Consider the following 26,383-nt stretch of genomic DNA (forward strand, 5'->3'; position numbering starts at 1 on the left):
GCTCAAGTAGATGTTCTAGTTGAGCACCAGCTTCCTCAACATGAACAAAAATGTTCTCAACACGAATGGTAGTGGCCATCAGCGACTGCCGCGTTGAGAAATCTCATCAGTAGGTGGTCTGGAGTAAGATTTTCCTCGCTGCTCAACTTAATGTTGGCGAGCGCGAGCGGGGAACAAGCTCAGAAGCATGGAGTCAAAAAAACTCCTCAACCTCCGTGAGCGGAACGGCATTTCATACCAGGCCTATTTAAAACATAATGTATGACCATGTTGTTTTAGCAAATAAATGAACATAGATCTGTTAGTGTTGCTTGATGATTCAAATTTTAAAGTATTGTTCGATAAATAATATTTCTAAAACTAATTATATTTAAATTCATTTATAATTAAAACATTTAATTTTGCAAGGAAGTGTAGTGTATATTTTTTTTAGCTAGTCCTAGGTTTAAACTGTTGAACAGTATTTTAATGTTTCTTTATTTTAAAGTCTCCAATGCACACTGAAGTCCTAGTGCTGAACATCAACCATATACTAATAAATATGAAAGTTAGGGAATTTAAAAAAGATAGGTTTTGAACTTTTTGGGGAAGCGTTTATAGACTTTGAGGATCCTGAACTGAATCAAGGGAGATTCCATCATTTTACTGCCAGATGGAAGAAGGAGTGTCCTCCTAATCAGGATTTCCTTACTAAATTTCCCTAAATGTTCATACATGGAGAGATCCCTTTGGGGCAGAGATATCCAGAAACAGGAGAAAAGGTACCTGTAGTAATTTTACACTTGTAAATTCTGTCATAGGAGCCTTTTTTGAAGGGGTGGAGACTCTGGAGTCTATCTTTTCACTAGGATTGTGGAGTAAATCTCCACTCAGAAATGATGAATAGTAAAAAGTGGAGATTTACACCTACATGTAGAAGTAGGAGTGTGGTGTAAATCTCCACTTGGAAAAGATAATGGAAAAAATTGAAGTTTACACCTAGGTGTTGCGGTAGACCAGCAGGTGAGTGGAGCTACACATGTTAACTTACCTTTATGTTTCAGGCCTAATGGACCTAAGATGTGCATCACCATTGTCAATATTGTGAGAGTTTAGTGTCTTTCTGGGTAATATAGTTTGTTTTGGCTTCACTTATATGTTGCACATAGGGCAATCGCTCCAAGCCTCACACAAAATAACTGGCCCTCACAATCTACATGCACCACTGACCTCCTCTGCAGCAGAAGACTCGAGCTTCTCTGAATTTCAGAGAAATGCTTCTCTGTACCCACCCAGCATACACAGGTGAATGCGTGTCACAGATCATGACCATTTTGCCAACCTCTGTCAATACATTTCATGATGCCACTGACTAGTACTTCAGCTGCATCCAAAATGTTGTTTACAAACTAGTTGGTGTACAATTTGCACTTTGTGGAATGTGTACTCCTCATAAAAAATCTGGCCCCAAGTTCTTTCTTTCTTTTTTTTGAGATTTGGAATAGTAGCAATGAAGTAATATCAACATGTGTTTAACAGAATATGTTGCTATTACTTCATTCAGTAGGATTCATTTGATCAATCTATGACGGATGGAATGCCGACTTGGTTCAAGCTGGATACTACCTTATGGCCTTCAGGTTACAATCAGATTCTAGCAGCAGGACAATTAATTGACTGATGATTTTAACACTCCTTGGTGTCATTGTTACCTGAGCCCACAACCACACTCACTTGAACTGGCAATGTCACCCCAGCCTGTGACCCAGCAGTTTAACCCAGATGGAAAATCGATAATGGAGTTTGGCAGGCAGATGGGCATGATGAAATCAGTGAAGTTTACTGTAGTGTTCAGCTCCAGCAGCAGAATGTCCCCAAGTGATGCTGTGCCAGTGTAGAGAGTGTTGTAAATTATCCTTTTGACTGCAGAGCACACCGAATCAGGGTTGGCCACTGAGAGCTGATACAGTCCCAAGCAGACAATGTAGGTCGATTGGGCAAAGTTTCTGAAACATAAAAACAATTCAGATTCAATCAAATGCAAAGAATGTGCCAACATCCCATCAATCCATATGTGGTACTGTTCACAGTATGGAATGGTAAGTCTGGACCAGTTGAGGAATTTTGTATATTTAATGACAATGGAGGACCAAATGTATGATGATTTATTTATTCAACTGGCTCCTGCAAAAGCATATTTTACATTTTAAATGATTTCACTCTCCACCACCTCCAAGAATCAGGACAGAATATTCTGCTATGTATCTGTTCTTAGGCATCAAAACAGGATATGTTCTTTTAGGTATACAACCCCCAGTGATTGTTCTATTTTAGTTGACTACCTGGCAGATGCTGCCTCCCAGCTCTGACTACACAAAGTACATTTTCACCATGGGAAAAAAATACGTATTCATTATTGTTTTTGGGAGGCCACAAAGCACATCCTCATGCAGTGCAATTCTAAAAATGGTTTTAGAAAAGTCTTAAATCTAAGTATTTGGAAATCAAGAAATATATATTGAAATTTGATTTTCCCCATATGGGATATTCTTAAGAAAAGTTAGGAGGGGTATGCAGTTCTATTAGGATGTGCAAATCTACTCAGGTGAACCACTTCTAAAGAGTCAAGAGGAAGTGCAACTCTTTAGGGACAAATGCCCTCACACACAAAGGGCCCGATTCACAAAAGTAATCTGAGCCAAAATCCAAATCTTACGACTTTTGGTATTCACAAAATGCATTTTGGAGTAGTAAAGTTAGGATTTTGACTCAGATTACTTTTGTGAATCGGGTCCCTATATAGGTGTCATGCGTCATTACAGGGGTTTGGCTCCACATTGGGCCGGCGCTGCAATGCCCTATGGGCACCCTCAAAAGGGGCTATTTACTGGAGATCTTTCAATAAGTCATCTGTGAAGGATAGGTGTGTGAGACTAGGTGTTGATTTGTGTATTAAGTGTATAGGTGTGAGTATAATGTTAAAAATAAGACAAGGGGTACTCCCCAAAATACATTTCAATGATAGAGTCCTGCTGACGACATTAAAAACAGTGGCACTATCTAGGGGAACTAATTATCTAAGTTAGTTGTTAGGTCAACATGTTTTAAGCTTTAATTAGTCATACAAATGATCTAGCAGCTTTTCTTCAGGACCAGTATAACCTAATCTACATAGTGATTGGAGTTTCAATGAGTGACTTCCTCTATACACTCCCAATCACACATGCCTTTCTGCGTTGAAGAAAAAGAAAAAATTCTTTAGATTGACCTGTAATGTACAAATACACACTATCATCAAGCACAATTTGCTTTATAATACTTAGGGAATGGGAATTCACTGCATGCATTGCATAGTTGATCATGCTCAGTCTTCAGTGTTTGCCATGTTTTTCAAACGTTGATGTGGCAGACACCACACACAATATGTGACACACATAATTAAAAATCCAAAGCACTGTGTCGATTGTGGTTAAAACTCACCATATTTGCTCAATGGGAGCAGGTGTCATGTAATGTGAATGCACCCATTCAAGGCAGCTAGAACAATGTAGCTGATTGGGAAAGATAATCACTGTGTGCTATTTTGGATAGAGGAGGGGAAGACCCTCTCTCATGTTGGAAAATATTGCGGCCATGATGTGGAGGCTATGGGTGGTATGAAAAAGGTCAATCAAGGTCAGATTTATCAGCCGTTTAAAGTGCACATTATGTTTGAAGGACCCCTTCAAAAAATTACAAGAGGCCAGTCAAAACCAGAGTGCTTTTGTCCTGAATGTTAAATATATGGAGGTGGGTATGATCATAGTGTGTGGGCTGAGATTATTACTACAAAATGCCCGTCTTGGTTGACTACAAACATTATGTAAATAGTCATCCAGGCTTATGTGTATGTTCCTCAATTATGTTTCAGAGTAGACACTGTATTTAGACATACATCTCCTTCCATGGAATCTTATCATTGTGACCAATGGTGTTAGAGGACAGCCGGATATACATTATTGTTCCCTTCTAAAAAGTGCTCTTTGGTTCATGTTTTGATGTGCTTTAAGCAACGTCCATTGTATGTCATCTGGTATATAGCCCTTACTCGAGAATTGCATGCTTATTTTTGTGTCCCTGGTAAATTTCCAGGCTGCCTGGGACCATTCTTGTTTGTGTACCAGGGACTGGTTGGCACACATTATAAATATAGTAAAACTCCTAGCTGACGCATTGATCATCAGGACCAATATAGCTGAAGAAGTCGTAAAAATCAACCCTCTGTTAGCTACCTATAAAATGAAACTGACAGAGATTAACAGTGAAATTACTGAGAGCAGAGAATATCTGACTAAACAGAAGATAACAAAACTACACTGTGGGGTAGGTAGACATTCTGCCGCATGTGACGGTCCCTGCGTTTGCTGCCCAGCACCCACATGACAGAGGGGCTGCTGGCTGTCCCTGTGACAGTACTGGATGTAAGAGCGGGGGATGCTGCCAGTTCCTGCAACAGCTGCAGGTAAGACGGGGTAGGGCCTGCCGCCCCCAAAACTCATGATGCCTGTGGCAGATCGCCCCCCCTTGCTATGCCATTAAAACTACAAAAGGATATTAAAAAAATTGATAAAGAAAAAATGTATCCATATCTGTAAGCAGCTTCTGTTGAGGACATAGGGGATGTTTCATTGTACAGGGACCTATCCTCTTGGAAGAGGAAGAACTTCCCCAACAGCAATTCCAGCTTGCATTGTTGGAATTGCGATCAGAATAGAAAAAGGCCCCCTCCCTAACGACCATACGGTTATGTGATGATGCCCTTTCGTGGACCACTAATGTGGCATTATTTGATGTTTCCTCAAGGCCCACACTATCCTTTCCAAACACCCTTCTTTTTTAGAAAGAGGTTGGGGCAGAGGGGGAGGAAGAAGAAGGGGGAAGCAAAAATTAGTATCTGTTTTGGGAAACTGACTTCATACCCCATACTTGGCAGCTGATAAGCGGGATTCACAGAGGAGCGGGGAAGCGGCAAGTGAGACCGCCAACGAAGGAACTATCCCGGCAGAGGAGGCGGGGGCTACAACTTCCACCACCACTAGCGTGAAGGTTGCGCTCAAAAGCGAAGCGCTGACCCCCAGCGTGGGACAGGCGTAGTCACGCGCCTGGGCTATGCCCAGGCAAAGCTCGGGCCAAGGGTGGGTCCGTTCAGGCCCATCGGAGCACGGAAGAGTACCAAAGGTAAAGTGTTTTACCCTGAGTGTGAGTCTGTGACTGCTGATACTAATAGCACCAATAGTCTTAATACGGGGGCGACATAAAGACAGTATGAGCAAATGAGAGGGCCAGAATGCCTGAGTGGGCGCAAGCATAGTGGGGACACTTGACTCTTTGCTAACTAGGACAACATAAGTTCTGACACACAAAATCAAACTAACAGAACACCAACTATCGCTGGAGCCCCCTAATCATAAAAGGTTTTCATTGGGGGATATCGTCCCCTGATATATTAGATGAGCCCCCGCTCACAGATATGGCCATGGAAGAAGCTATCACCATGGCACCAATACCCCAGGACTTGGAATTGACTGGCACGTCACAAAGAGCTTCCTCAAGGGTGGCAGCAATGAAAAAATTGCAGAAGAACAACACTGATGCTGCAGTAAAAAGAAATAGGGTTGCGGGACCACAAAGACCAAAACCGGCAAAAGCCTGGACACTTAATAAACATGAGGAAGAGGTAGCATTAGAAACAGCTCAGCAGAAACTAATTGATACAGAAACAGAAAACATTGCCTCTTGCTCCCTGATGACTGAAACTATGTGGCAGAGACTAGAAACACTAGTTTACACTATGCTAAACCCTATCTCACTAAGACTAAGTCAGATAGAGGAGAAGTTAACCACCTTAGAATCCCATGCTAAAGATTAAGCATGGGCTGAAAATTCGTTCCGCTTGCGGAATTTGCAGATTTTCCGCGATTTCGCGATCCGCGAATCTCGCGAAATCGTGGTAAAATCCGCGAATCAGCGGGGACGAATTTTCAGCCAAGCACTTACAGGGTTACAGCAGCAGGTGCAAAAGTTGGAGCTAATTTTTTGTAACCTTTTACAAAAGGGTTACAAAGACATTAACTTCAACTTGGGCACCTGCTACAGTAAGCCTGTAAGTGCTTCCTGGCGCCTCGTTGCCTACTTGCAACTATTCTCTGACCCTGCTCTGACCCTTGAAGCAGGGTCAGAGAATAGTTACAAGTAGGCAATGAGGCGCCTGTCACGAAAATTAAACCTCAACATGAAGCACTGACAGATATAAAAACAAGCATTTGCAATGCAATAGGTCTTGCATTAGGAAAGTTTGAGCTATTGGTCTTGTAAATGACAATTTTTTTTTATTTATGTGTTGGTTTTGAAAATAGCTAAATTAATAGCTTTGTCATTTACAATACCAATAGTTATAACTTTTGCAAATGTGACATCAAAGCATTTGTAATGCAACATGTTTTGTATTGTGACTTAGCTGTATTGATATTACAAATTACAATGGCTTTTAATTTTTTTAAATAATGAATACTTAAATAAAAGTGATTTTAAGTTATAATGGCAATAGCTTAAACTTTTGTAAATAACTTTTGTGAAGATTATGTTCAGTGTATTTTATTGTGACGAAAATCCAAGAACAGAAGTGAAATATTAACATCTTTTTGTGACATTTGTAATAAAGTTTGAAACATTGGGAGAACATATTTGAACCAGTTGTTGTTGAATGGTTGCTCTGATTGATGCCGGGGTGGCGCTGAGTGGTGCTGTGGTGGCGCTGAGTGGTGCTGTGGTGATGCGGAGTGGTGCTGTGGTGGTGCTGAGTGATACTGGGATGGTGCTGAGTGATGCTGGGGTGGTGCTGAGTGGTGCTGTGGTGGTGCTGAGTGATGCTGTGGTGGTGCTGAGTGGTGCTGTGGTGGTGCTGAGTGATGCTGGGGTGGTGCTGAGTGGTGCTGTGGTGGTGCTGAGTGATGCTGTGGTGGTGCTGAGTGGTGCTGTGGTGGCGCTGAGTGGTGCTGTGGTGGTGCTGATGGTGCTGTGGTGGTGCTGAGTGATGCTGTGGTGGTGCTGAGTGATGCTGTTGTGGTGCTGAGTGGTGCTGTGGTGGTGCTGAGTGATAATGTGGTGGCGCTGAGTGATGCTGTGGTGGCACTGAGTGATGCTGTGGTGGTGCTGAGTGGTGCTGTGGTGGTGCTGAGTGATGCTGTGGTGGTGCTGAGTGATGCTGTGGTGGTGCTGAGCGATGCTGTGGTGGTGCTGAGTGATAATATGGTAGTGCTGAGTGATGCTGGGGTAGCGCTGAGTGATGATGTGGTGATGCAGAGGGCGGAAAGGCACAAAAGCAGTCTAACAAAGGGCAGAAGGGCAAAAAAACAAGGGAAAAACGAGTCTAACAGAGGGCAGAAGGGCACAAAAAAACAATCTAACAGAGGACAGAAGGGCAGAAAAACAAGGGAAAACGAGTCTAACAGAGGGCAGAAGGGCACAAAAACGAGTCTAACAGAGGGCAGAAGGGGACAAAAAACGAGTCTAACAGGGGGAAGAAGGGCAGAAAAACAAGGGAAAAACGAGTCTGACAGAGGGCAGAAGGGCAGAAAAACAAGGGAAAAACGAGTCTAACAGAGGGCAGAAGGGCACAAAAAACGAGTCTAACAGGGGGAAGAATGAATCCCGCCCTGCGTGTTTGTCCACAAAGATGCCACCTTTTTGTGCAATACCTCTACTCAACTGGAATACTTTCTACTGTCTAATCAGTAAGTGCTCCCTCATTGGCTAAATGTATAGGGGCAGATTTTCAATAACTGGTGCATCCCCAGGGATGCGCCAGTTATTGTGCGCCGCAGCTCTGCCACCCATGGTGCGCCGTATTTACAATGCAGCGCACCATGTGGCAAAAATGGCACAGATGCGTGACGCATCTGTGCCGTAAAAGCAGCGCATTGCTGGAGCTGCGTCGCGCTTGCGACGCAGCTCCAGCAATGCTCTGGCTATCTCCCCAATGCTGCATCAAGCCTTGCGTCTGCTTCAAGCAGGCACAGGGTTTTGACCCAGCATTGGCCTAAAAGTGACTGAGTGAAATCTTGTAGATTTCACTCAGCCACTCTTAGGAGGCGTTCCTGCGAAGGAACGCCCTCCCCTGCGCCGGAATGCCTCCTGATGGCACAGGGCTTTACAACGTGATGCATCTCTCAGAATCGTCACGTTGTTAATAATCAGCACCATGGCACATCTTTTGTGCTGCCGCTGCGTCACAAAAGGTCTCGGTAGAGGGTGACAGTGATGAACCAGAGGGTGGCAGGGGTGAACCAGAGGGTGACAGTGCTGAACCAGAGGGTGGCAGTGCTGAACCAGAGGGTGGCAGGGGTGAACCAGAAGGTGGCAGGGGTGAATCAGAGGGTGGCAGTGATGAACCAGATGGTGGCAGTGGTTAACCAGAGGGTGGCAATGGTGAACCAGAGGGTGGCAGTGGTGAACCAGAGAGTGGCAGTGGTGAACCAGAGGGTGGCAGTGCTGACCAGAGGGTGACAGTGGTTAACCAGAGGGTGGCAGTGGTGAACCAGAGGTGCTGTGATGAACCAGAGGGTGGCAGTTGTGAACCAGAGGGCAGCAGTGGTGAACCAGAGGGTGATAGTGCTGAACCAGAGGGTGGCAGGGGTGAACCAGAGGGTGCTGTGATGAATCAGAGGGTGGCAGTGGTGAACCAGAGGGTGGCAGGGGTGAACCAGAGGGTGGCAGTGGTGAACCAGAGGGTGGCAGTGCTGAACCAGAGGGTGAAAGTGGCTAACCAGAGGGTGGCAGTGGTGAACCAGAGGTGCTGTGATGAACCAGAGGGTGGCAGTCGTGAACCAGAGGGTGGCAGTGGTGAACCAGAGGGTGACAGTGCTGAACCAGAGGGTGGCAGGGGTGAACCAGAGAGTGGCAGTGCTGAACCAGAGGGTGGCAATGGTGAACCAGAGGGTGGCAGGGGGGAACCAGAGGGTAGCAGTGGTGAACCAGAGGGTGGCAGTGGTGAAGCAGAGTGTGGCAGTGATGAACCAGAGGATGGCAGTGGCGAACCAGAGGGTGCTGTGCCCATACACGACCGCATGGGTAACTTCGCCATGCAAGCTTGCCGCGAACACGCAAAAAGCCCAGCGAACACGCAAAAAACCCCGCGAACATGCAAAAAACAAAAATCCACAAATTTGCACGAATTCGCGGATTTTGCGGATTGCGAATTTGATTTCGCGTGAATTCGCGGAGCCCGAATTCGCAAATTTCACCCATACTTACTAAAGATAACTCTTGTGCATTAGAGGCAGTATTAACAAAGTATAGCCCAATGATGACAAGACAGCCCACAACTTTTTAGGAGAAGCCTAGAAGTGATTCTAACACAGTGACACTAAATATACCTCCTCTCACAACAAATAGGGCTCAACATTCGATGTGATAATCGGGAGGAAATAACCTCAAAGGCAGCTCCAGCTTTACTTAGTTACCCTGCCTATAGCAACATAAGGTTTCTTACTGCCAATAACTCGAAAGAAACGGATGATATAACAATTCGGGAAGAGGCAAATTCTAACACAGCTCCTAGGGGTGAAAATAGCGCACTGATAGGATGGGGCAACCAGGATGGTTTTCAGAAGGAAGGCAGTTCTGCCCTGAGTAATCAGATGAACGAAGCACAGATTTCACACTTACCCCCAGCAGCTGTCCCCCTGGTTCTAGTGCTGGGGAATGTGCCATCACTGCTGGAGGGGCAAGTAGAATCAACTTCCCAAATAATGTCCAAATCTGTCCATTGGCTAACTCAAAATTTGGATATGGTGGGGGCTGCAGTTAGTAATATTGCAAGCCAGGTAATTATGGCAAGAAGCGTATTATGGGTGGGGTCAGCTAGGAAACAATTGCCGGGAGATTGTGTGGTTCTAAACTTTAAAAGTAAATTTGTTGTTGGTTTTCTCCTGGAGCAACTGGGCAATGCTTACATTAGAATCTCACATATTACTGTCCTACCATTGGGTTTCTTCTATAAACCTCCCACACCGTTAATATCTGTGGCACATTTACAGTTTAAGGAAAGACTGATAGGGGTCTCATCTTGGGGAAATAGTGGGAATATGGATTTGAGGCTTGAGAATAGGTTTGTGCTCCTGTCCGACCGTGATGCTTGTGACTGACTAAAGCCAGCATACACAAGCCCACAGATGAGCTATGAAAGGCAACTTCCCCCAAATACGGTTAATATCGAGAGCCTACAGCCATCTCCTAAACAACAGGAGAGACAAAGAAATGTACAGAAAACAGCCTCATGGAATGTGGCTGGTATCGCCCATAAAGTGAGTGATACTAACAGGCTACAGATATGGCAGGACCAGGAAATAGTATGTTTCCAGGAAACATGGGCAAAGGACCCAGTATTTATCAACGGTTACAGATCCTTTCAGACCCAAGCAAATCCATCTATTTCGGGGATGGCAAGGTGGGGCATCTTGACCCTAATCAGGAATGATTAACCAGTAAAAGTAAAAATGAATTCACAATCAAATCAAAACTTTCACATTTTGGTAATGGAGATCCATCAGGAAGGGACATGGGTACTAATACATTTTTATAACAACAGATTTGGTCCAAACATGTATACGATTGTGGGGAAGTCGACAAAGCTATTTCTGACATTGTATGTAATAATAAGTCCTTAAATATAAACATCATATGGTTAGGTGATTTTAATATAGACCCCTGTACCTAAAATATATTGCCTGTTTGTGGACTAGAGGACATGAGGGGAAATCCCATACATCACTTTTTACATAGTGAGTATAGTAATTGCCTAAATAAGTTATCAGCCTCCCTAAATATGGAAATAATTTGTGACCCAGACCTCATAACAGATACTTTGCTGGTAACTTTTCAACTAAATGGGGTGGAGTGAATGATTGACTATATTCTTTTGACCTAGTATTTTTTAATTCTGCACTCACAGTTATTTTCACATTTCAGTTAGAGCACTGTTGCACTCTCCACCATTTTGCTCCTCTGTAATTCAGGCATTGTAGCACGCTGGGGAGGCACTCGGCCACCCCAGCGGGGACCCTATGATGAAGCATGTCACCAATTAGTGGTGAGTGAGTGTCCTTTTATAAAGAGAGAGACTTGTATTTCCCTTTTCTTATAAACACACATGAACATAGGTTGCCCATTGTAGTTGTTTCCTTAATCTGGTTCACCTTTGTTTTTTAGGGGGTAAAATAAAATTAAAATATTTTTTCATCCTTTTCTCACTCCTTAGTTGTTTATGATAGATTGATAGGGGTTTAGGAGTGTCTACTCATGCCCTCTCTCTCCTGCTGATATTTTAAGTTTACTAGGGATGTTCCCCTCTTTGAAAATCAAATGCTACCAATACTGGCTTATGCAGGCAACGTGGTTTGAATCACCAGAACTGGGATTGCGCTACAAATGCTGATAACTGCGTATGTCTCCTTTATGGATTCACTTCAGTTAAAAGTGAACCAAACTTGGGGGCCCATTTTGATGGTGGGAGGAAGAGGTGCTGGGTCCGGCCACAAAGCTGGGAATGCACTGCATGCTTTGTCATGCACAAGGTGACAGGCACCGTGAGGTACCTGCCACCATGTCCATGACAATGCAGGGGGGTACCATAGGTACCCCTCCATGCGCACCCACTCCTAATACCCTGGGGGCCCGCAATGGGCCCCCAAAAGCCAAATCTGCATGCCTTTCCGTGACAGCAACGCCGCCGCCGAAAGGCATGTTTCCGCCCCCATTCTTATATGGATGGCAGCACCACCATATTGAACCCTTTTCAGCACGGTCCATTTATTGACCAGGTGGAAAAGCGGCAGACAGTCTTCCCGTCCACCGTGGTACCTAAATGGGTGGCAGGCAGGGAAGAGTGTAGGGCGGATCGCCACCGCCCACATGGCGGTGGCAATCCACCCTACATCCTAATGGACCGCTAAGTCTTTTGTAATATTAGCTGGGGCTACAAAAAAAGAAAAAAATGAGGTAATGGACTCTTTTTGATAAAGATCTGTCATGGGCAAAATTGATGGAGGGAAGAAAGATGGTTATGGAGAGGGGTATCATTGCCATAACATCCTTGAGTAGAAAATTGGGTGCTAAACCCTTATTACTGATAAAAAAATCTACCAGAGCAAAGTAAAAGCAGCAGCGACTTATGGAGCTGGGGTCTGGGGTATGGTTGCACTAACACCACTACAAACTATTGAGAATATATTTTTTTAATCTGTAGTGGGCTTACCTGCCTCTTTTACAAATGTTAGTCTACACACAGAATTAGACGTGCCTTATGTCTCAGATTATACACATCTATCCCCACTTCTACTCTGGCAGTCAATCTGGAGGGGAGCCACAGTTCCATTGACTCAATCAATAATAACTAGCTGTTTAGCCATGGACAAGTGGAAGAGGTCTAGGTGGCTTAGTTATGTAGAGTCTGTGCTAAGGGAGATTGGTCTCCATGAGCTTTTTGAAGACCCCCTGATGTGTAAGAAGTTTTCTAAACAGAGGGTTAGTGATATGTTCATGTTGATGGCCGAGTATAAGCGTAAGGAGCACTATAAAGAGAAATACGCAGCCCGGGCATATGGCCTTAACCCTCCATTATTTGCACGTAAATGTAAATAGGATGCAACATAGATTCATATTACTGAGGTTTCGCACTAACCTGATTCCCCTTATGTTAGGTGATCCTGAAAAAACATATAATCACTCTGATTTACGTGCATGCCCATGTGATAATCCATCACTTCAAACTGAATTGAATATAGTTTTATTTTGCAGACTACACGAGAATGAAAGGAATGACCACCTCAAACCAATTTTAAAGAAAATGAATTTCAAGCAGTGCCGGGTAGCATTATATTTTCTAAAAACACTACCTGACCCTCTGGTTTGTTATTCAGGTGCGACATTCCTATGGGCCTGCATGAGGAAGAGGGAGGGGACAGCGCGTACTCTACTGAGTTCACTAAAAAACAACACAAGTATTTAGACTTAACATATGAAAGGTTTCTCTTTTTTAACATTTTTATGTATCTTCATCTTTATCCCAGATTTGTGATGAAACATTTGTAATTTTAAAGAAAGAATATTGAAATAATCTTAAAATGATCTATTTTTATGTGCTTTTATGATCTTTTTAACATGAACGAATAAAGATGAATTGATTGATTGATTGAGTACAGTGGCAGGAACACACCGCCACAAGAGATAGTACTGTAGAGCCACTCTGGGAAGAAAGATTAGTGTGAATCTATCTCCAATAAGACTCACTGAAACTGAAGACAAAGTACTACAGAAGAGGTTGGGCTTTGTTCCCACCCTGAAAATGTATCAATTTCAGAATAATTGCAAACTACACAACTTCTTCAGCAAAATACGCTTAAAAGCTGTTGTTCATGAAAAACCTGCTCCAGTGCAGACAGATTCTGGTTTGAGCAACCCCTCGACTTTCACTCCAAGTACTGTCATGATACCTCATAAGCCTTTGACATTGGAACAGGCTGTTCCGAGCAGAGTTTTCACAATATGTCATAGGTTGAACTAGAAGTAGTCAGGGCTCTAGCTGATGACAAACAGATTGTACTAAAACAGGCTGAGTGGAATTGGGGTGCAGCTGTAATCATGTCCACCATTGAATTTAAGAATGAATGTTTTTAGCACCTTGCAGGTCGCAAATATTAAACCATCTAGCTCAGAGGTCACTAGAAAGTTTCTTGAATGTTCAGGAAAGGGTTACCCGTCCTGATTTAGACAAGAAGGGATTAGCTTCTGACAACCATATAACATGACAACTTTGCTCCCCCAGAATAAAGAGTGTATCTCCAGAGTCATGTGAAAACAATAGACAACTATTTCACTCAGTCAGTCGTGCATGCTTAGTTCCACCAGATTGCAGAGAAATGGAGAGGCGGGCGTTTTCGATAAAAGATGTTATTTTATTGAGCAGACTTCTTTCTCATGCAAGAGAAATGAATTGCCACAATTGCAATACTTATTGTAAAGTAAAGTGCGTACAGTAAAAGTAGTTTTATGAAATAATACTGTAAAAGCATTGATATGGTTTCTTAGCCATATGATACTTTAAAATGGATAAAATATATACATACATAAAATCATTGACTAACGAACTCAACTGGTGTTTCTAGATACACCTACCCCAATGTACCTGACCTAAGCCTAATACGTGGGAAGGAGTAAGTGAGTTTGCAGTTTTTAAGTTAAGTTAAGTTTTGCCAAGTATCGGAATCAAGAATTCTCTCTAAGGTTTTAATCAGCTCCGTACCTTGGTTATAGAATGAAGGAGGTCTTGTATCTCGCTTCTCAGGACTCGATCTCCCAGAAACCGGCAAGGGTGACTTGGGAACACCGGAGCTGGATTTTCTCGGCTGGAGAAAAAGACAGCATCTCTCTCAGTGCGTCAAGGGGAGGGGCGGTTTCCGTCGGCTCTCATAACAGCTGGGCTCCCGGGCAAGTAGAATGTCGTTCTGCTCCCAACCACTGTGTGTTTGCTTAAGGCAACATTGCTATATTTATACCTGAAAGGTGCCAGGTTTGACGTAAGGTTGGACATAAGTCGTCACTAAGAACTAACAGTTCTTTCTGGACTCCATGAGTTCTTGTGCAAATCAAAACAAAAGCAGGGGGTTTTCCCGGGCTGTTGGAGGCTTGGTTTGTTTAAAGAACGCATTGTGCTTTCTAGGAGTCTATGGGAGTAGCCTTGCCGTGCTTTGGACTGCATGGGCTAATAATAAATATGGATATGATTCTTATGCCTTTATAAGGATATTATTAGTTATAACCACATAAGGGCATGAATCGGGAATATCGAATTAGGGTCCTAGATAGAAATACAACACCCACTCCACGTATTAATGTCCATCATTACTAAATAATAAGCAATATAAACATATAACGATGCATGTGTGTTTTCCAACCCACCCCAAAATACATAAATTGCATTTGAAATGGTGTATGGTTTATACAAGAAAATGAGTATTGGTACTGTACGCTTTTCAAGCAGGGTTATCATTCAGTTAAATGCATATATATATCAGCTGAATGAATTGCGAAAATTACACATGAAATGGCTCTGTATACAGAAAAGAAGGTCGAGACCACTTCATCACATATTTATACGATATTGTACATGTGCTAGAGGCTGAGGTAAATATTGTCTCTATCGTCTCTAAAAATAGAAGCTCTGTTCTCTAAGAATAGTTCTACTTTAAGCAGAGTACCGTGTGCCAGAAAAATGGTAAATATTTTTAAAGTAAAAAAAAAAAATTTTTACTTTCAGGGGAAAGGGAGAGAAAAAAATAGTACCAAATGTTTTCAGTATCATTGTTTAAAAAAATTGAGGGAACGCTGTGTGATCTTTGTTTTTTAAAAGTTATTCCCGTTGTTCAGGGGAGAACTTCATATCAGACAGACTCACAAAAAATTGGTCTACCGCATCAGGTGAAAGTTCGACCAAGTTCGAAAACACTGCAACTGTGCAATTCTCTGCGTGATTGCTATCATCGATGTTTGGATCAGCAATGCGCACAGAAGGTTGTACCTGTTTGGTGCTGCTTTCCTCTCGTACTTTATGGCCACCTACTCGTAATGGTGAAGTCTCAATGAATGCCGTCATCAGAATAGGTACCTGCTGGGGACAACACGTTGCATGAGTCATTACCGGACCTAGCAAAGTAGTGATATCCATTGGTACTGCTGATGGTAGTGTAAGACAGACGTCCAACACACATTCTTCTCCGCATAGCAGGCATCGAAGCACAGGAAAGATGCAATCTCGCCAGATTGGTCTGAATTGCACTCAATTCTCCTAGCCGGGCAAATCCGAGGACCTTAGTGATGCGGTCTCGGTAGCGTATTGCTAACATCGTTTCTTCCATCGTTGCTGGAGTCTTGTCTGTGGATTGGCTTGCCATATCGGAGAAGAAGGAACAAAAATAAAATTCCTACCTCGAGTCCCAAGATTAAGGGTAGGCCGCCAAAACAGAATGGACAAAATTCGGGAAGATGCCCAGAACTGTTTCAAAGGGTGCTAACAGTCCCGAAAAAAATGTCTTAAATACATGTGCGATGCCACTGGTATCAGACATGTTTAAAATTTGGCTTAACATTTCTACGAAATGCACGGGGCAATTTGTCGATCAAAGGGTATGCATCTCTGATGTTGTCCTTGCAATTTTCAGATCATACGTTTCTTTGGACGACGTCAGAGGCACAGTAGTCTGTAAAAGAATAGACTTCATTCTGTCTTAAGTATCAATTCGAATAGAAGAGATATTCACATGAGGCCATATTGCCGCCTCCATGTCTGGATTGCTGTTTGGATACAATACTTGCATACAGCAAACGACCCTGGAAGTAACAGTAACGAGATAGCATTCTCCTGGCACCATTCCACAACAGCTGTGGTCATTTATTAAAATGTAGCTTTGGTTGGAGAGTTGTCTGAAGAATGGCTCTATCTGTTTTGCAGGAGTGCCTTGCAGGTGACATGAAAGGTTATTTGAAGACCCTTCGCAGGCTCCATGCAAGTTAATACCTTGACATAGAAGTGTACCGCCTAGTGATTTTTTACAATTATTACCACTAAGGTATACCTCCTTCTTCCCTTCACTATAACATTTGTGTGTGTAAGGTAAACCCCAGGTTGATTTGATGTATCCTTTCATACTGGACTGCTGCTATATATTTTTGGCAATTTTCAAATTGGAAAGTTGTTATCAGAATTGCAATGGTTCTGTGTATTATCCATTCAATGGCAGGTCTCTTTGACATTGTCAATAGTAATCTCTTACGTTTTTCAATGCTCAGAATCGTATAATCTGCTCCTTTTTGTGCCAAACTGATTTGTTTATCAGTAAGGTTAAAGATAGAAAATAATGATGTTTTGTTGATTAGACGCCATGGCACGTAGCCTGAACGTAGGTTTAGCAATGTCCAGCCAAGCTGTACAATAGAACGCAATTGGGACTGACCATGTTGTAACATTAGCAAGTCTTGCTCTATTATATCAAAGGCAGATGATACAATACTGTCCAGTGAATATATTCTGAAAGACAGAGTCGTTAACCCATTGTCCACAACAGAAAGTGATTTTTACAAATTAAAACGATCAATTTCTCGTATTTTTTCCGCTGTTTCAATTTGCATTACTTTCCAAGCTTAGTTGTATGCAGTGTATATACCGGCCGCTATGAAACGTTTTTGACGCTGTTTGCGAGGTCCCATTATGAAATCTCGCAAGTCAGCACCTTCTTTAAGTAAAGTCAAGTGTTGCTTAATTTCAGCCAGTGTGGATTTTTGTAGCCATTCAAGGCATAATTTCCCTACACTGTATGTTGTAACTATCCCTGGATGTTGTCTCTGGGAATATCTAGGGTCTGGCCTGGTCATTTTGAATCCCTATCTTTTGTTCAGGAATCTATCTTGACAGTTGTTTGTGTCTGTGGGCCAGATCAACCATTTTTTCCAATCAGGATTTGTTCTGTTTTGTTGAAAAATATGGGATACATCTATTTCCACATCTGTAGTGCTATTACTATCAGGGTTGGGATATGCAATAGACGGTTTATTTAAGTATTTTATCTTAGCTAAACCTAGACAAGTAGTTTGTTGAATAGTATCATTCAGGAATATTATTTGTTCTGGGATCATGCAGGCTCTAAATAATGATTCTAGACCTTGTACCTGCCAATCTTTTGTACCCCAGATGGTTTTTGTTTCAATGTTATGTTTCCAAAATTCAAAACCAAATGTAGACATTTTGTCATAAAAGTTCTCAGAATAAATCAATTAAGTATTTGTCAACATTTTTTCCATTCCTGTCTTATTTAACATTTTAAAATTAAACGTTTCTGGATCACTGTTGTTAAACCCTGAGAAGTATGGAAATTTCTCAAAAAATGACTTTGAACTTCCTTTTGGTGGAGTCGGACAATGTTCCTATTGATTATAAGTAAAAACATTTCTAGGTTGTGCAGATTTATGCAAACAGTGATGACCATAGTGATTGTAACAGTATAATTCTTCATAATTTGATGAACCCTGTAAATAATCATGTTCAGTAAATTTGGCTGACATTACTAAATCTGACATCATATTATTAATATTTTCAAAGTCCCAATCATCAGAAAAAGAATTTGGTATCACAAAGTCACTTAAAGAAACCTTAAACTGGTGTGGATACTTCAAGAGTTCAACCGGGCCATAAATATCATAATCAGTTCTGTCCCATGCTATACCCCCAGGTATTGGATTGGCTGTGATGTTCACTGAAGATAGTTCTCTTTTCTCGATGTGAGAGGATCTGTGGGACTTTAGGACCAAGTTGATGTTCTGACTTGCTTTGTCCATTGTACTATATTTTCCATCAATGAATCTACCCAAGCACAAAACCATGATGAGCCAAAGCAGGAGAAAAAGTACACCTAACACAGTCCAAAATTCAATCCATGGTGAAATCAGATATGTTTCTTTTAGTTGGTGAAAAAGATCGGTCATTTTTCCGTTGAAAGTTTTTGTTGCTGGCATACCTCCATGTTCACTTGGATCATCGGAAAAGTCACTAAAGTTGATAAAATAGCCAGATGCTGTTCTGTCAATTGGTGGGATTGCTTCCGGATTTCCATTGATCTTTGCATTTTCTTTTGTTACGTTTGTACATTCTGATGCTACATCGTTGTAGATTGGTATATCATCACACATTGTTGCAATTTGGGTTTCAAGAGGCACAAGTTTTATGGCTTTGTGGCATAGTCCCTTGTTATTTACTGCAGGTTTATCGAATGTGATTAGTCTCTCAGTTTGAACCTCTTGGATTGTAGAAAAGTTTGGTCTTCTGCTATTTCTTGGTAGTCCACTGGGCCTGCTATTTATTATCGGCCACATGTTTGTGGTTTTACCAGGTCGATGGAAACAATTGTGTTTTCCTTTTTACCAGCAAGTGGCGGTAGTACTACTGATCTTGTTCCGCTGACAGCTAAGATAGGTACTGCTTTTCTGTTTGAAGGCCCATGTTCCTTCTTCACCGCGATCTTTTCTCTGACCAGATCCCCAATCTTTGGAATCCAGACAGGTCTTGCTGGGACAGGTGGCTCTTCAGTGGTTGTTGGCTTAGATTTTGTGTTTCTTAGACTCTTTCTGGTTTCATTCAAGTCCTGTAAAACAGCCAAATGATCTTTGATATCAAACGTTTTTTCTTCAACCACTGAAGTCTGACGATCCAGATCCTGGATAATCATTCTAGTACCAAACAAAAGTTCATACGGACTGAAACCTTTTAGAGAATTTCTTGGCATGTTATTAAGACTACGTTGGACACTGATTAAATGTTTGACCCACCCATCACACGATCCTAATACCCTTGCCGTTATAGATTGCTTTATGTCACGGTTTTTTCTTTCCACTACCAAATTTCCCTCTGGATGGAAGGGAGAAGAGTACCGCAATGCGATGCCGATGCTGGTCATGGCCTCCTTGTAAGCTCGAGAGCTAAACGCAGGACCCTGATCAGAATGTAGCATGCCAATTGCGTATGTGCCGATAAAGACTCGCAAATCCTTTATAACAGTTCTGGCGTCAGCCGAGCGCTGGTGGTCTACATTTTTAAGTTAATTTTGTCTTAAAAATGATGGGGACGCATTTCTCTGGTTGGATTTCTGCGTTATAGATCGCCTGATGCTTTCTAATAAAGGTGTCCTGGCAATAGTCTGGTCCGGTTCACTACTGCGATCTCTGTTGCATTCTGAACAATCCATTGCAAATGTGTAGATTTGCAAGCTCATCCCCGGCCACCAGTATTCTGATTGTAATTCTATTAGAGATTTCAAGATCTGTTGGTGCCTCGGACCCAGTCCCATGTGTGCGTCTTCAATCAAGAAAACTCTCCGGTTCGTGTTTGGAATTACTCTATCCCCCACTCCAGGGATTTGAGCAAAAGGAACGGAGTTTGCATCAATTATGTAGGTATTACTGAGTGGATAGTTGAGAGGTAATGCTGCATAATCGCCTTTTATAGAGGCTTTTACAGCCAGCATGGTTTCTCCATCTATGTGTTTTTCTAAACGCTTTTTTGTGGCTACGGAAGCCCGTTGAGCCGCCTCCGCTGTGGCTCTGTTAGCCAATTAATTCCCTGCAACGTGAACGCCATCACGTTGATGACTCAGTGCGTGTATCACGTGAGTCTTCTGTAGTTCCTTCTGTAAAAGAACTACTTGTTCCCAAAGCTTTTTATGCTTAATTGTGGCACCTGTGTCATCTTTGTAACCGTTCTTGTTCCATGTCTGCATGTCACTGTTGTATAACTTGACGCAGTAATGCGAATCGCACACTATTAGTGTGGGGAATTCGCGATCGGCATTTTCAAGCGCCATCTTTAAAGATCTTAATTCACCTCGTTCAGCTGAACAGTTTCTGAGTGATTCAGTTTTGGTAATCATAGGTCTGAATTTACCAGGGCCAGTGACCTTTAACAATCGCGCATGCTGCATTGTAGGATTTTTTATCTACATCGTAGTGTTGTGCGAATCTGTCCATATAGACTACGCAGGTATATTGTTCCAGAGGCAGAATTTGGATTGGCAGAGGGTATTCTTGTTCATATTCTAGATCATCTAGTTTTTCAGTTTCGGGTCAAAATAGTATTTCACGTCTTCTGTAGCAAGAGAATTTTCTCATTGTATCAATTTTGGATCTAATGCCACTGTATTCAGATTGCGTAGACTTGTTAATGCCTCAAGTGCTGATTCTGCTGTATAAACAGTTATCCCCTTGCCTTGGGCCAGGGCTCTTTATTTTGCTACCGTAGTTTGAACCGCTGTTAGAATTTTTTCTGTAGAACTGAATTTCATTTCAGCTTGAGTGTACAAATGTGATTTGTAAGCTATAGGTACCGTTGCTCCCTCATTAGAGGTCAGGTATGTGAATTTGCATCTTCCTGGGATGACTCGGATTACAAGGTTGCGTATGTTGTCGCGAGTTTGCAATTTTATTTTAGCTAACATGTCTGTCTGTAATGATCTCAAAATTTCTGTGTGTTTCTGAATCCAATTTATTGGTTTGAAATCAGGTTTTATCAATTCATAGAGAGGTTTAACCCTCTCTGCATAATTTAAAATGTATGTTCTACGCAAAATCAGGAAGCCTGGTATTGATTGTAAATTTTTCAGAGTTTTTGGTGCTTGGAGTACTGCGCACTTCTCTAGGAAGTTGTCCGCCAGGCTTTTGCCTTCACTTGATAATTCATATCCTAAAAATAGGACTGTTAGATGGGCAATTCTTGACTTTTTAAAGTTGAATTTATAACCCTCTGATGCGAACCCAAGTATTATGGTGTTCACTCTCTTTAAGTGAGTCTCCAGGTCATCGTCTGTAAGATAGATGTCATAGACATATGATAATGCCTCATCATCATATATTTGTAGTAACTCTGTTACCCTTGCTGAGAATAACCCTGGGCTATTCTTGAATCCCTGTGGGAGTCGGCAAAATTGTTTTTGCGACCCCATTATTGAGAAAGCGGTCAAATACCTACTTTCTGGTGCAATGTTTTGACAGAAGAATCCATTAGAGATATCTAATGTCATTTTATATTTTTTGCGCACGATGTTATTTATTAGTGCTGCACTATGTGAGTTTTGTACTGCAAAAGTTTTACAGCAGGAGTTTAGGTGTCTGTAGTCCAAAACTAGGCAAAATGAATCGTGTGGCTTGGATTTTCAATTGTTCATTTGTGAGGTGCATGTTTCAATCACCCCTTGATATTCAAGTTTATCTAAGATCTCCCTGACTTGCTTTTTAGCCTCTTGTTTAACCGGGTACTGCCTTTGTGCAGTGGGTTGACTTTTTATCTGGATTTTGTGGGGAGGAGTATCCTCATGCCATCCTACATGATTTTTGTATAATGCAGGGGCTTGGGCCACTGCCCCTTTTCTTGCCAATGTGTATTTTTTGTGAATCGGAATATGATTTGAGAAGGCAGGCATAATCATTTCTTCGCCATGAGGGCACTCCATGACAAACTCTGGTGGCCAGTCTTTTTCTGCTAGAAGGATGTCATAGCCTTTAGAAAGTTTCTCCCAAAAGAGACCTTTTATTTTCCTAGTTTTATCTCCCTCTATGCGTAATGGTATTTCATATAGTTTATGGGGCACACTGACTCGTGTGTCTGCAGTTTCCACTAGAATGTAATCATTCGTGTACACTGTCTCCAGAAGATTCATTAGGATCTTGCGAGCTATTGTCACTTCTGCTGTGCTGTCTAGCAATGTCTGGGCCCACTCTCCGTTTTTCACTTGTGTCCCCAGAATCCTCGGCATGTTTAATTTTAATACTTGCTACCTTCTTCCTGGGAAATTGTGATTTATTACTTTGATGAGCAGGTTCTTTTTCTTTGGACTTGACGTGCTCTTCCTTGTGTTCTGACCGTCCTCTTCTTTCCGATTTCTGTGAGGAAGATCGAGAAAGATTTAGTGAGAGGGATCGAGAGGGACGTGTATCAATAACTTAATATCTATCAGGTTTTCTCAATTTATCCCTATCTCTGAGATTATATCTCTTTTCAGAGGGTTCCCTTTGGGGAGACTTGCCTCCTCTGTCAGGAGATCTTTCTCTCCGTTGAGGAGACCTTCCTCTGGACTGGAAACGTTTTTTCTTGAGAGTGGATTGTTTATTACCCTCCCAACCCTTTTTTGGAGTATTTAAATTATTTAATAAATTGTTTTTTAGGATTTTCAGTTAGTTGGGGTTTTGCCGGTTTCCCACCCAAACTGTCTCTTCCTAGCTCTTCATAGGATTTTTCTATGATTCTGGCAAGTTCAAATAGTTGGTCTGTTATATCTGTTTCCTTCAATTTCTGGAGATACTTTCTATCGTCCCTGTCATGCCTGCCGATCCACGGAAGCCGTGGTTGGCAAAGACATGGTTGGCAGAATAGCAGACAACAGAAAAGCGCCTTTACGCTATTTATTCTCCCCTCTCCATAGCGAAGACGCTTTGCGTTCCTTCCGGGTTCCAGCTTAGCTTCCGGGTCACGGTGGTGGCGTTTTCGGGCTCCGACGGATTTCCTCGCGTCTCGGCGTAGGGCTTCGATTCTGGACTCTCTCCTTCTGATAAGCTAAGTTGGAGAGTCATTTATTATTTCTAGATACTTTCCCTTATCCGTGTTCGTTATTTTATGGTTGTATACACGGAGAAGATTGATGTTTACCGGTAATTGCGGAAGACTAGTCCGCGTTTATAGTTACCTCGAGGAGGTTTATTTCCTTTGTGGCACAAGTCAGTGCTTAATTGAGATTGAAGTGATTACGAACTTCGCATATGCAAAACAGGGACTCACTACTATAACACAGGATTTTCTTTTATGGAGAACAGAGAGTCAACTTTCAGAAAGGCACTGGACCAATTAGGTACACTCCATTACTAGATATATAAATATAGGTGTTCTGTGATTACTCCCTTAATGCTAACGCAATCCTCTATGTCATAGGAATACATTGTCCATATCCCCCATTACTTACCTAACTGTGAAGTCAACAGAAGGAAGATTGATTACGGGTAGAAGCATTACAAGTAATCACCAGGTACTATACATCTCAGCGTTTTTTAGCATAAACACTTACAGATAACATAGAATATCTACCTAATCACTCTTTCTTTATCAACAGGAGGGGTTCAGACGAGTGTTGACCAGTTCTCTTGCATCTGGGATTCAGATTCCTGTGTTTTCCCCATCTTTCCTTGTTTTGTTTCCCTGTGTCCCTGGCACTGGCATCTACTCTTATCACCAAGTGTATATATAATTGGTGTGGAGTGAACCGGTGTGGGGGAGCTCAGGATTAAGCTTCAACTGCATGGTGTTTCCGAGATAACCTTCTACCAGGCACGACAGAACGCAAAGCCTGATTGACATATTTGTCGCCCAAACACCATGGAAGTGACGCTAACGGATTTAGCCAATATGATGGGGAATCTTCAGATTGAAACTCAGGCCCTGGCTACGAGATTAGATAGAATGGATAGAGAAGGAGCAGGGGCGGCTTCGAGTTCACAAACACCCGTTATACAAGTAGTTACTCCTGCTCCACCTTTGCCTCTTGCGCCCCCGGAAAGATTTTCTGGTGAACCTACAAGATGCGCTGCCTTTATCAGTCAGTGCCAGTTACATTTTATGTGTAAACCCACTTGTTTTCCGACCGACCAGGCAAAGGTGGCATTCATGATTTCATACTTGGGTGGCTCCGCCTCCAATTGGACCATACCATTGATAGAAATATTGAAAAACCTACCTGCAGAAGTTCTTTTTTTTTTTTTTTAAAACAGATCTTTATTGACAGCATAGCCATTGACAGCACCAGCATTATCACATGAGCATCAGTAAACATCACATATAGCACCAGATACACAATCTCAAGTAGATGTCGATAGTACACAGCCTTAGTGCCAGCATCCCGGAGGCCCGGCGGCAAAGTAGGAAGGAAGTTGTGCAACAGTGTCAAGCGAGTACTCCCAATGCAAGTAGTGTACTGTAGTGGTGTGTCAACTGGCAATCCGTTTGTCCACTTGCTAGTTAGCGATCCAACGTCCAGGTTACCCTAACAAAAAATGTAAACAGTCCCAACAAACCCCCCCCCCCGCCCGCGTGTGTGTGACTGTGTGCCTGTCTAATCCATCCCGACTATGCTACCTCCCAAGCGTCCCAACCCCGTGTCCCCATCCCGTCCCCCCCACAAACCTACTCTAGTATAGCTATCCATCCGCAACTCGTCAACTGGTACTTACAGCTACCCTCAGTCAGCCAGGGGCCTCCCCCCTCCCACCTCCCCCGTGTCCCCGAGTTCAGTATGGGCTTCGATCTCTACTACCCTGTCATGCAGCTCCACCTCCTCAGCGGAGTCAGAGTCTATCTCCTCACTTCTCTGCTTGTACTCTTTGTAGAGGTCCCAAAAATTCTTTGGCCTGCTTCTGGGTGGAAGGAGGTCGCTATACAGCTCCGTCTGGGTACAACAGTACTGCAGGACTCGTAGCCATGCAGCTTTGGTGGGGAGGGGTCCCCTCATCCAGCATGTCGCCACCACTCGCCTGGCAAGGAGCAGCGCCAGGTCCACCAAACGACGCAGTCCCGGGGCCAGAGGTTTCGAGTAGCCGAGTAGCGCCAAGGCAGGGGCTCGAGACAATGGCTCCCCTAGTATCTGCTCAAGTTCCGCAAAGACCTCAGCCCAGAATGCCTGCACTCCAGGGCACAGCCATGCCAAATGGAAAAAATCTGCTGTCGGAGTCCGGCAGCGCTCGCACTCGGCCGATGTGCGGAGGCCATAGCGGTGTAGGCGAGCAGGGGTGTAATACACTCGTAAATATTTGAAATGCACCAGGCGGTGCCGACCGTTTAATGAGATCTTGCGCGTGCTTGTGCAGCAGTAGCGCCACATTCCGTCGTCTATGGGAGATTGTAGGTCTGCCTGCCAGGCCTCCCTGGCCTTCGACGGTTGCAGACGCTGCTGTGTCACACCAAGCTTGTTAAGCTGTGTGATGAGTTTCGCCGCGGAGGTGGACTTCAGTATATAAGTCAGTTCCGGGATCTCTTCAGGTTCCTCCAGCTCTGGTCCCAGTAGTTCACGAAAGGCCGAGCGGAGCCTATGGTATTGGAATTTTTGTAAAGGAGTGTGTCCCGTCCCGGCGACTGGTAGCTGGTCCCAGGTTTTGAGCACGCCTCCCTCAAACAGGTGTTCCATCTTGGTGACGCCAAGAGAACACAGCGCTTTGATTACTCCCTTCTCGCCGAGCGGATCGAGCCAAAGGGCCCACTCCACCGGTAACAGTGGGGAGTAAAGTAGTGTACAGCCCCGCGCGCGCACCAGGCAGTTCCAGGCGTGGTTGGTCGCTTTCAGCGAGACCATTCGGCCAGTTGCGCGGTCCGTGGGCAAGCAGACAGTGGCAGGGAGAGGGAGCGGAGCTGCGAACAGCCGCTCCAGTATAAGGTGCGGGATCCGCGAGTCACCGTGTACCCAGGAGTATAAGTGCGACGCCTGGGCGACTCTGTAATACCGTTCTAGGTCTGGTGCTCCCAGCCCCCCCATTTCGCAGGGCAGGGTCAAAGTCTTCCAACTAACCCGAGGCTGTTTCCCCCCCAGGCCAGTTTCACCAACACCGAGGTGAGTTGTCGAAAGAAGGTCTTAGTCAAAACCACCGGCAAATTCAGAAAGAGGAACAAGAACCGGGGGAGCACCACCATCTTCATCAGTGCAATCCTACCCGAGAGGGAGAGTGGGAGACGAATCCACTGATCCACATCGTCCACTAGTTTGTTATAGGCAACTCCATAGTTATCTCGGACAAGGAC

General features: G+C 43.3%; 1 protein-coding gene across 1 annotated transcript in view; it reads right to left on the bottom strand.

Annotated features, from left to right (window-relative positions):
• LOC147703607 (serine protease 27-like) overlaps nucleotides 1–26,383 on the bottom strand; it is a 313,159-nt gene that overhangs the window by 122,086 nt on the left and 164,690 nt on the right. Inside the window, exon 4 of the mRNA XM_086931943.1 lies at nucleotides 1,714–1,985. Within this exon, the coding sequence (XP_086788069.1) occupies nucleotides 1,714–1,985 (272 nt within the window). The remainder of the gene's footprint in view (nucleotides 1–1,713; nucleotides 1,986–26,383) is intronic.

The sequence above is a fragment of the Lissotriton vulgaris genome, chromosome 7 (genome assembly GCF_964263255.1).
Source record: "Lissotriton vulgaris chromosome 7, aLisVul1.2, whole genome shotgun sequence".
Classification (NCBI taxonomy): domain Eukaryota; kingdom Metazoa; phylum Chordata; class Amphibia; order Caudata; family Salamandridae; genus Lissotriton; species Lissotriton vulgaris.